This window comes from Natator depressus, chromosome 1, assembly GCF_965152275.1.
Source record: "Natator depressus isolate rNatDep1 chromosome 1, rNatDep2.hap1, whole genome shotgun sequence".
Lineage (NCBI taxonomy): Eukaryota > Metazoa > Chordata > Testudines > Cheloniidae > Natator > Natator depressus.
The window spans coordinates 107,361,657-107,379,861 of NC_134234.1; the positions used below are offsets into that span (position 1 = coordinate 107,361,657).

General features: G+C 38.9%; 1 protein-coding gene across 3 annotated transcripts in view; it reads left to right on the forward strand.

Moving 5' to 3' along the window:
• NAXD (NAD(P)HX dehydratase) overlaps positions 1-18,205 on the forward strand; it is an 80,787-nt gene that overhangs the window by 49,836 nt on the left and 12,746 nt on the right. For all 3 annotated transcript variants that reach the window (XM_074963653.1, XM_074963663.1, XM_074963642.1), the window contains 4 exons: positions 5,675-5,725; positions 5,808-5,912; positions 6,285-6,405; positions 17,337-17,457. In XM_074963653.1, coding sequence (XP_074819754.1) covers positions 5,675-5,725; positions 5,808-5,912; positions 6,285-6,405; positions 17,337-17,457 — 398 coding nt within the window. The remainder of the gene's footprint in view (positions 1-5,674; positions 5,726-5,807; positions 5,913-6,284; positions 6,406-17,336; positions 17,458-18,205) is intronic.

An 18,205-nucleotide genomic window follows, 5' to 3' on the forward strand; every position in this document is an offset into this window, starting at 1 on the left:
AAAATAATTAGGCCAAAGTTCAGCAGAATCAAGTTTGACTTTAAAAGACTTAGAGACCAAAGCATTGCGGAGTCATTCCAAGCAATGATTGGTGGAAAATTTGCTCCGTTGCTTGCTTTAGAGGAAGACGTAGAAACAATGACCAACAATTTCAACACTGTAATGAATGAGACAGCAATGGACATTCTTGGGAAACACCGTAAGAAGAAAAAACCTTGGGTCACAAATTAAATACTACAAATGTGTGACATTAGAAAAGAACTCAAGAGAGACGAGAATCGCACTGAGGGAGCTGATAAATACAGAGTGATTGGCAGAAAGATCAAGAAAGGAATGAAGGTGGCCAAGGAGATATGGATAGAAAAACAATGCTCTAAAATTGAAGAATGTATCAATAATAAAAATAGCAAATGAGTCTTCCAGATTGTAAAAGATCTGACGAAGGAAAGATGGACCAATGCTAATGCAATTCAAGACAAAGAAGGGAACAGTCTTGCAGAAGAAAGACATCATCAACAGGTGAACATAAGAATGGCCTTACTGGGTCAGATCAAAGGTCCATCCAGCCCAGTATCCTGTCTGCTGACAGTGGCCAATGCCAGGTGCCCCAGAGGGAGTGAACCTAACTGGTAATGATCAAGTGATCTGTCTCCTGCCATCCATCTCCACCCTCTGACAAACGGAGGCTAGGGACACCATTTCTTACCCATCCTGGCTAATAGCCATTAATGGACTTAACCTCCATGAATTTATCTAGTTCTCTTTTAAACCCTATTATAGTCCTAGCCTTCTCAACCTCTGCAGGCAACGAGTTCCACAGGTTGACTGTGCGCTGTGTGAAGAAGAACTTCCTTTTATTTGTTTTAAACCTGCTGCCCATTAATTTCATTTGGTGGCCCCTAGTTCTTATATTATGGGAACAAGTAAATAACTTTTCCTTATTCACTTTCTCCACACCACTCATGATTTTCTATACCTCTATCATATTCCCCCCTTAGTCTCCTCTTTTCCGAGGTGAAAAGTCCTAATCTCGTCAATCTCTCCTCATATGGGACCTATTCCAAACCCCTCATTTTAGTTGCCATTCTCTGAACCTTTTCTACTGCCGGTATATTTTTTTTTTGAGATGAGAAGACCACATCTGTATGCAGTATTCAAGATGTGAGCGTACCACAGATTTATAGAAGGGCAATAAGATATTCTCCATCTTATTCTCTATCCCTTTTTTAATGATTCCTAACATCCTGTTTGCTTTTTTGACTGCCGCTGCATGGACATCTTCAGAGAACTATCCACGATGACTCCAAGATCTCTTTCCTGATTAATTGTAGCTAAATTAGCCCCCATCATATTGTATGTATAGTTGGGGTTATTTTTTCCAGTGTGCATTACTTTACATTTATCCACATTAAATTTCTTTTGCATTTTATTGCACAGTCACTTAGTTTTGAGAGATCTTTTTGAAGTTCTTCACCGTCTGCTTTGGTCTTTAACTATCTTGAGCAGTTTAGTATAATCTGCAAACTTTGCCACCTCACTGTTTACCCCTTTCTCCAGATCATTTATGAGTAAGTCCTAGGACTGACCCTTGGGGAACACCACTAGTTACCCCCTCCATTCTGAAAATTTAGCATTTATTCCTACCCTTTGTTCCCTGTCTTTTTAACCAGTTCTCAGTCCATGAAAGGATCTTCCTCCTTATCCCATGACAACTTAATTTAAGTAAGAGCCTTTGGTGAGGGACCTTGTCAAAGGCTTTCTGGAAATCTAAGTACACTACGTCCACTGGATCCCCCTTGTCCACATGTTTGTTGACCCCTCAAAGAACTCTAATAGATTAGTAAGACATTTCCCTTTACAGAAACCAGGTTGACTTTGACCCAACCGTTTATGTTCTTCTATGTGTCTGACCATTTTATTCTTTTCTATTGTTTCAACTAATTTGCCCAGTACTGACGTTAGACTTACCGGTCTGTAATTGCTGGGATCGCCTCTAGAGCCCTTTTTAAATATTGGCGTTACATTAGCTATCTTCCAGTCTTTAGGTACAGAAGCTGATTTAAAGGACAGATTACAAATCACAGTTAATAGTTCTGCAATTCCAATTTTGAGTTCTTTCAAAACTCTGGTCCCGGTGACTTGTTACTGTTAAGTTTATCAATTCATTCCAAAACCTAGTCTAATGACACTTCAATCTGTGACAATTCCTCAGATTTGCCACCTGCAAAGGACGGCTCAGATTTGGGAATCTCCCTAACTTCCTCAGCCGTGAAGACTGAAGCAAAGAATTCATTTAGTTTCTCCGAAATGACTTTGTCGTCTTTAAGTGCTCCTTTTGTATCTCGATTGTCCAGATGGACAGATTACTGCTTTGATGTATACAATCACCAGACAAATGGAGATCCTAGTGCCCTGGACAGTCCAGATTTAAGAGGAGGATGACTTTCCAATACTGCGTGAAGAAGTGGGGACACCTGTGAAATCACTCAAGAGTGGAAAGGCTACAGGTATTGACAACATCCCAGCCGAACTGAAGGAATTTGGAGTAGAAATAGTAATAGATGTACTCACCAAGATCTGGCAGACTGGTGAGTGGCCCTCCATGTGTTCACAGTCACTAATCATCACTCTGCCAAAGAAAGGCAACCTGCAGTTGTGTCAAAATTACCAGACTTTAAGCTTAATTAGCCATGCCAGCAAAGTGATGTTGAAAGTCATATTGAACAGATTGAAGCCACAAGCAGAGAATATCATTGCTGAAGAACAGGCTGGCTTTCATGCTGGAAGAATTACCATGGAACAGATTTTTAATCTTCATGTTCTATGTGCGAAGTACTTACAACATCAGCAGGACATCTACCGTGTCTTTGTTGGCTTCAAGAAGGCATTTGACAGAGTATGGCATGAAGCTCTCTGAGCAGCCATGAAGAAGTACAGTGTTGGTCTTAAGCTTATTCTTACCATTAAACAACTGTATGCCAAGGCCAGCAGTAGAGTTCTCGTCAATGGCACAATAAGAGTGTGGTTTTGTAACACTGTTGGAGTCCGGCAAGGCTGCCTTCTTTCGCCCACGCTGTTCAACATCTACTTGGAGCGCAAAATGACTGATGCCCTGGAAGATCACATATGCACAATCAGCCCTGGGGGGCAAACAATCTCAAATCTTCGGTTAGCTGATGACATTGACCGGCCTGACAGGTAACGAAGATGAGCTTGCCAATTTTGTGAAACAATTGGATGAAAGCTCTGCAAAATACGGTATGGAAATCAGTGCAGAGAAAACCAAGCTGATGATAAACGTACATGACGGGATCAGCTCACATATCACTGTCAGTGGACAAGAGCTGGAGACAGTGAAACAGTTCAGGTATTTGGGGGCAGTCATCACTGATGAAGGATCAAAGGCAGAAATTCTGGCAAGAACTGCGCAAGCAACAGTGGGAAAGCTAAAGCCAATTTGGAGGAATAAGAACATCTCTCTGGAATCCAAGCTGAAACTGCTGCACGCACTGGTCATCTCAATTTTTCTGTGTGTGCGCGAGACATGGACCCTTATGGCAAAACTTGAATGGAAAATACAGGTAGAAGAGATGAGATACTTCCGTAAAATCCTGGGCATCTCCTACTTTGATCATGTCACTAATGAAGAGGTCTGCAACATCATCACCCAATGCTCCAAGTCATATGAAGACCTCCTGACGACCGTGAAGAAGTGCAAGCTGAAGTGGTACAGCCATGTAACAAGCTCACTGGCCTATCCAAGATCATCCTCCAAGGGACAGTACAGGGGAAGAGGAGAAGAAGAGACAGAAGAAGCGATGGATTGACAACATAAAGAAGTGGACAGGAATGGACTTCGCGGAGACTCGAGCACTGACACACAATCGTCAGGGATGGAGACAATTGGTTGATTGCTTATCAGTGATGGTGTCCCAACAACCAATGTGGTGGTGGTGGTGGTGGTGGTGGTGGTGATGATGATGATGATGATAGACAAGACAAATTGGACACTCTTATTTGCTCTCCTTCATAGTACAAGAACAGAGTATATTTGGTGAATTTAAAACTGATGATAAAATATTTTTTTACACAATACAGTAAAAGCTTTGTTATCCGGCACATTGGGGAAATGGGGGTTGCCGGTTACTAGATTGATGATTTGTATTGGGAGATATCAGAAGTGCCGGTTAATAAAGTGCTGGAGAACACAAATTTTACTGTACATAATTAACCTGTGGCGCTCATGGCCGTGTGATATCATCTGAACACAAGCTTAGTAGGGTTAAAAAAAAAATGATTAGACATTTAGATAACATTCCCTGTTACATTATATGTGGGCGGGGGGGAGATCTAAATCCTCAAGCGTCAGTGCATAAGCCAACGACAAACAGCATTCTAAAAGCTTTTATTAATCACTGCTGCCTTTCAGTGATTAATGAGGGGACAGAGAGACAGTATATTTTTGGACTGGTATGTACTTGTTGCAAGAAACTTTGCAAATAAAAGGTTTCAGAGTAACAGCCGTGTTAGTCTGTATTCGCAAAAAGAAAAGGAGTACTTGTGGCACCTTAGAGACTAACCAATTTATTTGAGCGTAAGTTTTCATGAGCTACAGCTCACTTCATCGGATGCATACTGTGGAAAATACAGAAGATGTTTTTATACACACAGACCATGAAAAAATGGGTGATTATCACTACAAAAGGTTTTCTCTCCCTCCACCCCACTCTCCTGCTGGTAATAGCTTATCTAAAGTGATCACTCTCCTTACAATGTGTATGATAATCAAGGTGGGCCATATCCAGCACAAATCCAGGTTATCATACACATTGTAAGGAGAGTGATCACTTTAGATAAGCTATTACCAGCAGGAGAGTGGGGTGGAGGGAGAGAAAACCTTTTGTAGTGATAATCACCCATTTTTTCATGGTCTGTGTGTATAAAAACATCTTCTGTATTTTCCACAGTATGCATCCGATGAAGTGAGCTATAGCTCATGAAAACTTATGCTCAAATAAATTGGTTACTCTCCAAGGTACCACAAGTACTCCTTTTCTTTTTGCAAATAAAAGTCCACCCTTCCTGTTTGTTTTTAAACTCATTCTGCTAGTGTAAAATCATTTCATGTCTGTCTTGTCACACAAGGTATGTTATTAACACAGTCGTATTACAGTGTGGTTATGGTCAGAAAAGTGACTAAACTTAACGCAGTCTTGCTCGGCAGATATATTTCCTGAACTTATTTAGTCATCATCTTATTCCTTTTCTTTTACTGCATTTTACTTATTAGCATTTTGGAGCCAGTACAGCTACGGGAGTGTGAATTGGATTATTTTCTCATTCACACATCAACACAAATATTATCCTAGTTTCAGTTGCAGGATTCCATTGCTGCTAGTTAAATGTGAACCAGAAAGAGCACAGCTTATCTTTAAGACGTCCTACTAAATTTGCATTGCTAGCAATTAGAAGATATCTCTGTCTGTAAAATGCACAAATTTGATATGGAAGTGTCTTCTCTAACCATGTTTTTAATTTTTTCTTTGAAATGGTGATCTGTGTGACCAGACTCCTTAAGCAGCGTTTTTTAGACTGAAATAAAATGCTGAATTTCATTTAGATCTTTTGGGAGTTAACACAGCACGCGTCTTAAAATCATTTGCTTTTCTTGCAGGGTATTATAGAAAAAGCCAAGGTCAAAGGAATTCCTATTGTCATTGATGCTGTAAGTATTTTTTTTTTCATACATTTATTTGTCTGACATTTAAAAAGCTATTAAATAAATTTTTTTTAACTGTCTTCTGCAGGATGGATTGTGGCTCATTTCCCAACAACCCTCTCTTATTCAAGGTTACCAGCGAGCCATTCTTACTCCAAACTATATGGAGTTTAGCAGACTTTATGAAGCTATGGTGAGCTGCTGATTAATTTTTTGGTGATACATAAGTATGTGTTTGTTTCATCTTTCAAAAGATATTTATGGATATTGTATCAAACTTTCATATTGTTCCTCAGCTATGTAAAAAGCATCGTGGGAATAAGTAAATCTGCATGTGATAGTTGTCATGACAACACTGGATCATTGCTTGGCACATCCTTAAAGCAAGCAAAAAAAAGATGCTTTTGTAACAATTTTCTTTTTTGGCAGCACAAAATGGATGAATGGAAAGAATATAAAAAAGTATAGAAAGACTGAATAACAAATCTTTTTTCATAGACTTAAATTGTTTGGTTTTGCATTAATGGTAAAATGAATTATTCTGTATGGAATTCTTGTGTTGTAGCTTAGAGATCCCGTGGATAGCAACGATCACCATGGATGTGTGTTACGGCTCAGTCAAGCCATGGGGAATTTGACAATTGTTCAGAAAGGAGAACGAGATCTTATTTCAGATGGAGAAAAAGGTAAGTGAAGTCTTCAGCTGTATGATTTTTTTTTTAAAGTTGTGATCCAGTTGTAGCTGATTCATTTGATTCAAGGATTGACGGATACGTTTTTGCACAGCACTTTAGATATCTTTTGAAGCTTGATGCTTAAAAAGTGTGTGTGATTTTTAGTGGCTTTGATGTGCAAGTCCTTTAACTTCCTTATTCCCGTCTTTAAAATGGGCATAATACTTATCTACGTCACGTGCGTGTTGAGAAGCTTAATTTTTGTGAAGTTCTTTAAAATCCTCAGATGAAAGGAGTGCAGTTATAAGTTCAAAGTATTAACAAACTAGTTCCAGATGTATTTACTCAAGGGAAACTTAGTTGTTTCACTATGTATTGATGTGACTGAGGAATGAAGATGTATTGAATGGCTCCATCAGCTGCTTCGTCACGTGATGTTGCCCATCCTCTTATGTAGATCTGCAAACTCTTTATCAACAACTCTGCAGGCAGTGATATACATCACTCATGTCTATTAGACTTAATGTACATGCCACATACTTTAGACTTAGCAACATTTTTGCTAAATTCTTTGTAGATAACTGTTGCCCCTTTTAAAACTTCTATTTAAAAAAGTTAAATTACTACTTAGCAGTTTTTAAAAAAGGAGTTGTTTGCTTGATGCCAAGTTTTCTAGTAATCAATAGAAAATTAATTCAAACAATGCTGTAATCCCCGTGTGACACTGTAACCATGTTTTACATAACAAACGAGATAGCTGAGGTCTAACAGGAGCTGATATGAACTACCAATTTCAGACAAGTGTGTATGCCACTTTAACAGTTATTTTATATATACACTGTCGGAAGTCAGAATATCCTGACTTCCAGTGTATGGCTGTCCCGTGTTAGTTGCCAACAGTGTTTTAGAACAATATAGGATTTTTGCAATATTTGTTTTTCTTCATTGCTTCCTTATTACATACAGGTGTTTTCCTGGATGGTGGAAAGTGGGGCAATAGCTCTCTCTTCTCCTTTTGAAAATTGCCTATGCAGCTCCCCACTCCTTGGATAAGTGCATCCTCAGAATTTTCTAGAAGATGGGGCCACTCAGCCCCCACCCTCTCTCCTCACACAGGATTCAGAGGCCATAAAAGAGGGAGTGCCCCAGCTGTTCTCCAGTGCCTTCTGACCACCAGGTGTGCAGTGAGCTCAGAGCAGGCTTGGCGTCTTTGAGGTTTCCTAATTGTTCTCTTCCTCCCTCCCCCGGCCCTTTCTCTGGCTCTATGGAGTACTATTTTTTCATAGTTGTATAGCCATTCATTTTGTTTTTCATTCTAAAAAACAACTTTTTTCAATTGCCAAGCCATTATATGTGTTGTCTGAGGCCCAGCTGTGTTAGGTTGCTTCCCATACTTGTTATATTGGTCCCATCAGACCATATATTCAATATCTTCCCTGTCTTGGGTCCTTTTACATCTCGGGCAGCATTGTTGACGTTGCTAAAAAAGCAGTCTTCAGGTCCTGGGCTTAATACAGGGATATGATGTCTGTTACAAATGTCCATGTTTGTTTGTCTTTCGTGCCTGGGAAGAGGTTATAACCAATACAAGTATTCAGTTTGCAAAGTGCATCTCAGACTCCTGTTGACAGAGGTTCTTTAGATCAACCAACTGAGTCTGGGGACTTCTGGCAATGTTAAGAGGCATCTTGATGCCACAGAACTGCTTCTCAAAATTGCATTGAGAGAGGAGACACTGCTTGTTGCTTTTGTGCTGCACCTAAGGACCAATCTCCATACCATGTCTTTCCAAGATCTTTAGTCTTTACTTCTGCTGCTTCATCTGTAATTATGGTCTCTTGGTCTGATGTAATTTTTTTTATCAGATGAGACAACACACATGATGATTCCAGTCTGGGGAAAATCCCTATTATCGGATTAGGAAAGTGTGCCCTAGGCACAATTCCATGTTCTGAAAGGTTTTGTACTTTTTAAAGTTGCCATCTTCCAACAATCTTTATCCCTTACCTTTCTCCTTCCAGGAATCTATTGCTTCGGCTTGCGCATTTAGCACACTAATCCTTATTGTTTAAATGCTGCAGTTTCTGGACCTCATCCCTTACCTCTTACACATCTAGTGAAAAAATGTAAAAACTAAATCTGAATATGCTACAGAAAAGGTAAAAGTTGGAATTTTGAAGATAAAGCTTTCAGGCTGCTTTGTGCTTAGTTGGTACAGAGGAAAGCTTTGAGGATACAGCTGCCTGAAGCAATGAAAACTGTAGATAGAGCATTACTTTTTTATCGATTGTTTACATTGGCTAATTGCATACTTCTGTTCAGATGATTGTAAGGCAAATATAGTCATCACAAGTAGCCTTTTTCTTTGGTATTTGAATCTGAGTGACAGACTAAAGAAGGTCAATCTATTTAGCTTAACATGGAGAAGGTCACAGGATGACTTGATCACAGTCTATAAGTACCTACATGGAAAGAAGATTTCTGATAGTAGGGGTCTTTAATCCAGCAGAAAAAAACATAATGAGATCCAGTGACTGGAAGCTGAAGATAAACAAATTCAGAATAAAATAAGACACATTTTTAACAGTAAAGGTAGTTAACTATGGGAATAATTTACCTAGGGACTTCATGGATTCTCAGTCACTTGATTTCTTTTTAAATCAAGATTGGATATTTTTGTAAAATATATGCTAAAGCTCAAACAGAATATACGGGCTTGATGCAGAAGCATTTCGTGCAGTTCTGTGGCCTGTTATTCAGGAGATCAGACTAGATTATCATAATGATCCCTTCTGATCTGTGAATTGTTTATTCACATACATAGCTCTCTGAGAAACCAGTAATAATTCTCTACTGTTTTTTCTGGAGAGTGAGAGGAGTTGTAATGTTTTTAAAAGTCTCAATTTCAGGTATGCACTGCCAACTGCCCAGTGAACATAATTGGCAAGGCTTTTAATTAAGTTTTATACACGTTTTTTTCTTTTCTTTTGCAATTCTACATTATAGCCTGGTCTACAGTTGTTGACTTCCTGCTCTACAAAGATGTGCCCCACCATTCTGTTGGTAGGTGATATCAGTACCATCACTGATCAGGGCAGGCGTGAGTACTCAGCATAAGGGGAAAAGGTAAGTCAGCTTTTATTCAATATGGCACAGCTCTCTAAGGTTTTCTTTTTATTATTCTTTGGAGAACTGGGCAATAATAAAGTGTGGTTATACCAGTTTTTGTTCCTAACAGGTTTAAAATTTAGTTAGGTCCTTGAGGTGTCTGTATTTTGACTTTTAAAATGAATTGTTATGTTTTTCTCCAGCCCCATATCAGTTACTGGCTTCTCTCCTCAAAGCATTGCTTGAAAAGAGAGAGTCTCTGACAAGTAGCCACTAGCTTCTTCCCCAAGCCTCCCTCTACCAGTAGGTAGCAGCAGCATGCTACTCTCTCCAGTTCCTCCCCTACTGCCTGTAGACGTGTATAAGAAAGTAGGAAAGCATCAGGTGAAGGGAATGTCTTGCTATTGAACCAGAGGTTAAAAAGCCACCTTCTGGCATAAGAGCCAGTCCAGTGCCACTCAGGCCTTGAATTAAAGGTCCCACATCCTCCCCCTACTCCCTTTATGGCTGGATAAGTGGCTGTTCAGCTGCTTGTTAGAGTCCCTGTCTTGCTTGGCTGCTTTTGCAATGTTCGAGCATCCAATAGATTCTTCTGCTCTCTTAATCAGAGGACAGGATGTTTGTTCCCTTTCCCCAAGCTAGACCTGATTGAGAGATTGCAGTTCCAGTGCACTGGTTCAAGATACACTCTGAGCACAGCCTGTAGTCTCCCTGGCACTGTTCTACACCACCTGCCATCAGACCAGCTCCTCAGTTCCTGCCTCCGTCAAAGAAACAGATGACTGGAAAATTAAAATCAACTTTTTTTTTTTTAACTTTCAAACAACTGGTATCTTACTCTCAAGGACCTAGCTAAATTTTAAGTGTGATTAGGGAATATAACAGTATAAACACCCTTTAAATAAAAGCCAGCTTACCTTTCCCACATCACTAGAGTGATTACTCCAGCCCTAGTCATTAGCATTTATATCACTGTTCTTTTGCATGCTGGGGCATGTCACCAGGATTCCTTTGTGGACCAACCTGCAAAACAGAAAAGGTTAAAATGTTACTCATTTAGTATTAATAGTTGCCAGGTCAAATAAATGTATTGATTGAGGATTTCATTCAAATTGAAATAACTTTCTTAAAGCTGAATCTTCCATTTAATGAAGCAAAATGGTCCTTGATAGCTATCTGAAGCGGCCAAGTAAGATTTATGTATGAAAACTGATGTTGTCTGAGAGAAACATTTGGAAGAAATATAATTCTGTTTGGGGCCAGACAGTATGTGAGACCTGCACTTACAGCACCTTTCATCTGAGGATCTCTGATTACTTTAAGAAGGTGGGTAAGAGGCATTATGCGCAGTTTGTAGATGGGGAAACAAGCACAAAGAAAATTAAGCGACTTGCCTGACGTATTACAGACAGGAATTAGACAAGCATAATCAGGAATAGGTTTCAGAGTAGCAGTCATGTTAGTCTGTATCTGCAAAAAGAGAAGGAGTACTTGTGGCACCTTAGAGACTAACCAGTTTATTTGAGCATCAGCTTTCGTGAGCTACAGCAGAACTCTGAATTCATGTCTTGGTCTCGTTATACATATTTCACTTTAAATCTTTACACTAGTCATTATCTTTACCAGTGTTACTTATGCATTTGGTCATAGCTAGAACTTGCCCATTTTTCACATTTTAAAATATGAATAAATAAAAATTAAAAAAACTATGAACATGAATATCTAAAATTAACCTAATCATCCTGATTAACATTTAAAAATCAAGCATTGATGGCATACTATGAATAACCTGAGTTTTGCTGTGTTGAATATTTCCATGCATTTTGATTTTTCTGATTATATCATGCCCTTAACAGCAAGTGCTATAAGTAAGACTGCTCACTTATAACCTCCTGTTTTCACTTAACTTCCTGATTTTTAGGGTGAAATTACCCATGTTTGATATTAGCAAAATGATGAAATTATTTTTGGAATTTTTGAGAACCTTTTTTTGCTTTTTTCTAAGCAAAACCCAGTCTCACTCTGGGTTTTTAGCACCCAGTGTGTTACAGAATAGGAACTTCTTCAGTTCAAAACTTTTTGGCAATGGTAGTTGGGCCTGAGGGTTCCTATCTATGTGCCCTCTTAATATCTGAGCACCTTACAATTTTTAATGTGCTTTAACCTCAGTATATCTTTGTGCGGTAGGGAGATGCCCATTTTATAGATAGGAAATTGAAGCACAAGAGAGACTAAGTGACTTGCCTAGGGTCACATAGAAAGTCTATGGCAGAGCCAGGAAATGAACCAGGTCCACTAGACCAATTGAACCGCTGATCATCTTTGCTCCAAATTATCTCATGTCATATACTCATAGAGTTTAAGGCCAGAAGATGACCATTAGATCACCTAATCTGACCTACTGTATCATGCAGGCCTTTGTTTCACCCAGTTATCCCTGTATTGAACTCAATCACTTGTGTTTGTCTAAAGCCAATCTTCCAGAAAGGTATTTAGTCTTGGTAGTTCGTTGCAATGGTTGATCATCCTCGCTGTTAAAATTTTATACCTGACTTCTAAATTGAATTTGTCTGGCTTTGGCTTCCAGCCGTTGGTTCTTGTTATACCTTTCTCCACTAAAAATCCCCTTTATACCTGTTGTTATCTCTTTGTGAATGTACTTACACTCTGTAATCAAGTCACCTCTTCATCATCTTTTTGATAAGAAACAGATTGAGTTCTTTGAGTAACCCACTGTAAGGCATTTCCTCTATCCCTCAAATAATTTTTGTGGTTCTTTTCTGCACCATCTCCAATTTTTCAACAGGTTTCAGAGTAGCAGTCGTGTTAGTCTGTATTCGCAAAAAGAAAAGGAGTACTTGTGGCACCTTAGAGACTAACCAATTTATTTGAGCATAAGCTTTCGTGAGCTACAGCTCACTTCATCGGATGCATGCTGTACTCACAAAAGCTTATGCTCAAATAAATTGGTTAGTCTCTAAGGTGCCACAAGTACTCCTTTAATTTTTCAACATTGTTTTTAAAATGTGGGCATCAGAACTGGACACAGTGTTCCAGGATCTGTTTCACCAGTGCTGCGTACAGAGGTAAAATAATCTCCGTACTTCTATTCACTTCTCCCCGGGTATAGGTCCAAGGATCGCATTAGCCTACTTTGCCACAGTATTGTGCCGGGAGCTCATGTTTGTTTGTTTGTTTGTTTGTTTGTCCACTGTGGCTCCTTTTCAGAGTGACTGCTTTCCAAGATACAGTTCCCTGTTCTGTAGGTGTGGCCTGCATTCTTTGTATTTGGCTGTATCAAAATGCATTTTGTTTGACTGGGCCCAGGTTACAGAGAGATACAGATTGCTCCGTATGACTACCCTGTCCTCATTATTTACCTTTTTGCCAACCTCTGTCATTCACAGATTTTTATCAGCAGTGGTTTTATATTTCCTTCCAGATTATTGATAAAAATGTTGAATAAGTGTTGAGCTTATAGCTAGAGCTCTACTGGAAACACCCCATTCAATGATGATTCTCCATTGACAACTCCTTTTTTAGATTTGTCAGCCCATTTTTTAATCTGTTTAACAAGAGCTCCATTAACATTGTATAATTCCAGTTTTATAGTGAGTGTCTTGATATACTAAGTGAAACACTTCACAAGGAGTCTAAGTTTATTATATCAATGGAGTTACCTTTATCAACCAAATTTACAATTTCTCCAAAGAATTGAATCGGGTTTCTTTGCCAGGACCTATTTTCTATAAAGCAGTGTTGATTGGTATTAATTTATATTCCTATTGTTTATCAGTTGAATCCCATATCAGCTTTTCTGTTATGTTTTCTGGGATTGATGTCAGGCTAACCAACCTGTAGTTACCCAGATCATCGTGCTTGCCATTTTTGAATATTGGCACATTAGCACTCTTCCAGTCTTCTTTCAGTCTTATGCGCAAATAAATTTGTTAGTCTCTCAGGTGCCACAAGTACCCCCAGTATACCGGGGTTTATTATAATTAACATCAGCAGGTGAGAGATCTCTTCAGCCAACTCTTTTAGGACTCAAGTGCAAGTTATTCAGGCCTGCTGATTTTAATATGTTTATGCCTTGCAGTTCTTGTCTAATATCTTCTGTAATGGTCTGGAAAGTACTTCATCCTTGTATGATACAAGTGCACCATCCTGCTTCTTTCCAAACACAGAACAGAAATATTTATTGAATTCTTTTCTGTGTCATTTAATAACAGTTTTATCACCTCTATCTTGTGATGGACCAACACCATTGCCACTAGCTGCCACTGCTCCATGCAAGGTATATGGAAGGTCATCCACATGGTCGTCCCTGCCCATTTTTACAAAGCTCTGTTGCTTAGATTTGGCCTCTGGGGAAGAGCCATGATCTAAATTCTTAGTACTGCAGAACCTGTTTCCAAGACAAGGTGCCGTACAGTTCCTTTGGGGAAGGTCAAAGAGGACTCTAACTGAACTGGCCAAATTTTTGAAAAAGCATCACAAAGACATAGACTGGCAGAGCCTCGGAGGATGTCAGTTTATGCTGCCTGTTGTTGCTTGGAAGTATTTCATTCTTTTTTATTTATTTTAATTTAAAAAGTTCACAGGTCTTAATACTGGTCATCAGCCTTTTTTCCTTTTTGCAATGCGCTTACTGCAGTGTGTCAACCTTTTATCTTGAAGCATATCTTGAGTTACTGAGTCTCCAAGACGAAGACTTTTGTGAGGATGATAGTACCTTTTTCCCGTTATTTAAGTTACATACATGGAATTCTGCTGCTTTGAAGCTTCCTCACTGATTTGTGCCCCATCATCTCTGCTTATGGTGGGGGTGTGGGGTCTGCTTTTGTTTACCCTCTAGGTGATGTGTACATATGAGGCTTCCAGAAATCTTTTACTTTATAGTTTTCTTTTATAATTGGCTTAGTTTGAAGAGCAGTTGCCTCCTGCACAATTCAGAACTGACTAGAAGGCTAAGAGGCTGTGAGGTAGTAGCAGATGGTGACACACAGCTAATAAGCAGGGCTTGTGCTCAGCTGCCATTCAGATGGCCAAAATAAAAGCTTTGAACAGAGGATTTTCCATCTTGCCTCCTGCCAAGAGTTCAAGACCTTCCAGTGAAAATTCTGTGAGATATTATCTTCAGAATAGCAGAATTAGAGAGATTTTCCCCAAAACTATATACCTTTGTCACACAGCTAATAAAAAAAAACCCTCTGCCCTTTGAAACTTGACACACACATAGTACGCACTGAGAAACACATCCACAACCTAATCTTGGCAGGGGTAGAGGAAAGGTGGAGGGAGGAGTGATTGAAAAATTAACTTCCGGGCATGTTGTGGTGGCATCTGCTAAAATGTTGTTAGTGATTAATGAATCCATGCCCTCTCGATGATACCAACAAAGCACAGTTGCTTGGCCTGATGAGCCCAGATGGATTACTGCTGAGACAACTGGCAGGGGAGAGAGGGAGGCTCATAGTATATTTCTCTGCCACACCCACCAACAGAGAGTGAGTACAGCCTTAGAGCTGAACTGGAAAGGGTGTGATTGTGATAACCGGATTTTAAATGCTATTGTTTAAAGATGTGCAAATAAATTTCCCCAGTTTTTCATGTAAATTGCCCCACTTTCTAAATAAAAAGGCTCAGTGATTCCTCTTGCAGAAAATTCAAGTGAGAGTAGCTCAGGTATTTTAGATGAACAATAATGTTCAGGGGTCTTGGGGAAGTCAAGGCCAGGACCCAGAGGTGGACTTCGGAGAACTGGAGCAGGGGTTGCTGTCCCAAGTAATTGTTTCCCTGCTGGGACAGATTCTTTTTGTTCTGGATCTGGGAGAGACTTTGTGACCCTTGCCCAAAGAGAGAAGAGGGTGAGTCTGGTTGTTTGCCTGGAGGAGGGGATGCGCCTGAATTCATTTTGTTTTCTTTTTATTTGCTTTGTGAGCCCTTGCAGCTCAATATGTGGCGAATGGAGGAAAGTGATCCTGTGGGCAGTAGGAGTTAGATTACAGCTCAACTATTTGCATGCTCAGACTATCTTGAATTCACTTCATGAACCTGGGTGCCTTCAGAGTAAAAATGCAAAATCTAATACTGTGACCTAACCTTTCCATAGTAACACTGTTGACAAAGAACAGAAGAAAATCTCAGTTGCAAAGGTCTGAACTTGCCCCTTCCCCCACCTCCATAAGAAAATAACTTTAAATGCTACCTGGAACCTATTAAGCACAGGCAATCTCTTCCCTCTCTCCCCCCCCGCTCCCCCCCAAAGTAATGCAACATAAAGGTGTCACAATTAACATTTATAAAAATAGTAATACCCATTGCTTATATAGTATATCAGTAGATCTCAAAGCACTTTATAAAAGGGAGGGTAAGTATCATTCCCATTTTATATATGGGAAAACTGAGGAACAGATAAATGAAATGACTTGCCGTGGTCACTGGCAGGCCAGTGGCAGAGCCAGTATTTGAACCCAGGTCTCCTGACTATCAATCCAGTGCTCTATCATCTAGGTGGCTTCTACAATGGTGATAACATGACTGTGGGTGCACGTACTGTATAGTTTCTTACATTTAACAACAAACAGAACTATTTCATTACACACTTCACAAGGAAAGGCAAAAATAAACAGTTCTAAATACAGGCAATGTGGCCAAGTTAAAGTTGCAGAAATTAAGGTAATGGGAAAATTAAATTTCTATACCTACATTAACAGAACATTAACAGCGCTTTGAAATAATTTCTCCTCATTCTTATAAAATATAATTAGTTTTGCAGACAACCTTTTGTGGGAAGTGCGTGATGGATGCTAGATTCCGATATTAAACTTGTTACAGGGGTTCTGTTACAAAAAAATTGTTCTCTCAATCATTTCATGTTAAGCATTGTCTCTATAGACTGAGTGGGTATTAATGTAATTTATATGGTGTCCGCTATATGATGCACACAAAGTAAAAATTTCAGAAGAACCTTAGTCTCATTTTCCAAAGTGCTTGAGTTTCATTAATGTTCAATGGGACTTTGGCTCCTAAATGACTTTTAGGACTGTGGGTAAAATTTTCAAAAGCATCTTTCTCCTGAGAATTTACAGTGTGTTAAGAGACCCAGAAATCTTCTGTGCCCTAATCTTCTGTTAATTTTTAAAAAATTGCGTACCTCCTTTTATTGGGACAGTTAATGCAGATACCGTAAGATGTTTGAGTGTTTTGATAATTATTTATGACCTTTGAAAGGGATACTTGGATCAAATTTTGCCCACAATGTAGGTTTTATTAAAAAAAAAAAAAAAAATTCCAAGCAGTATTTACAACCCAAACACTACAAGTTGGTTGGTTGGTTTCTAATTATATTTCTTTCCCCTGCTCTGTCCTTGTAACTCACTTCTCAGATTTGTAAACTCTTCAGGTCAGAGATTATGGTGTGCTTTGTGTTTGTACAATGGTTCATATAGTGGAGACCCAGTCCTATTGGGGCTTCTGGCCATTATGGTAATAAAATTTAATAGTGCATGAAAACCTACATGTGAAATTGGCTAGATGCAGAGTCTATTTTCCATTCTGAGAGAAATGGAAAAAGTAAACTGCATACTTGATAAGTTTTATTTTTACATGATTTTGCTTTTAATCATTGAAAGATGTTTTTTTTTTTTTTTAAAGTGGGAGATGAAGTCTTCTTTAAAGTAAATTCTAACCTGACAATGTCTCTCCTCAGAGAAGAAATTTTCTAGCATACCTTGCATTTCTTGTGTTTCCTCAGCCCTCACAGCCCTGGTAGTATGTCACGTAAACAGAGGGTAAGTATATGTGACCCTTTGTTTTTCGTTTCTTTGTAGTACTTGTATGCAGTCATGAAGGAAGCAGCCGAAGATGTGGCGGACAAGGGGACCTTCTTTCAGGTTCGCTTGGAGTCTTGGCACACTGGGCATTTCTTGCTGGACCAGAAAAAACGAATGGGTATGATTTCATTAGTTCTTTTAGCTCATATTAGCCCGTGTTCCTCACAGCAACTCCTGTAGAGATGCTATTAAGAAACACAATCTGAATTTGGGGCACTGGGATAGATCACCCTGACAAACATTGTGTTGTAGAGTAGACAATAGCCATTGTAATAGTTCTGGTTTTGATGAAGCCAAACTGTCTCTTGACTCTGAGAATGGCTCAAGATCACAAGGCAGAAAAGCAATGCAAACCTGAATGGACTTCCAAGAATATTTATTTACCAGAACATATGTTTTTAAAATGAATTTCATAAACAGAATATATATAAGATGTAATATTAAATAAATGGCAGTTGCTGTACAGCAGTGAAATCTCAACAATATACAAATATATATAATTTTATTATCTCTCTCTGTGGTGTATTGATGAATTGTGTTGGTTCAGTCAGGTTATTCTACAAATGTAATTTGTCATTTAAATTATAAATGCATAAATTGTAAAATACTAACGGACTAACTGAAGAATCAACTAAGCCAATTACAGGTACTTAAAAACATTTAATTTGGCTACGTCAAAATCTCAGAAGTAATTTGGGTTCACAGTGAAACATTTTAAAATAAAAGGTCATTGCCAGCTGTTTTAAGAATATATAATAATTCCTATCAGATCAGACTAGTGGTCCATATAGTTCTATATCCTGTCTGTAGCCAGTAGCGCTGCTGCAAAGGAAATCACAAAAAATCCTGCACAATTATGGAATAAC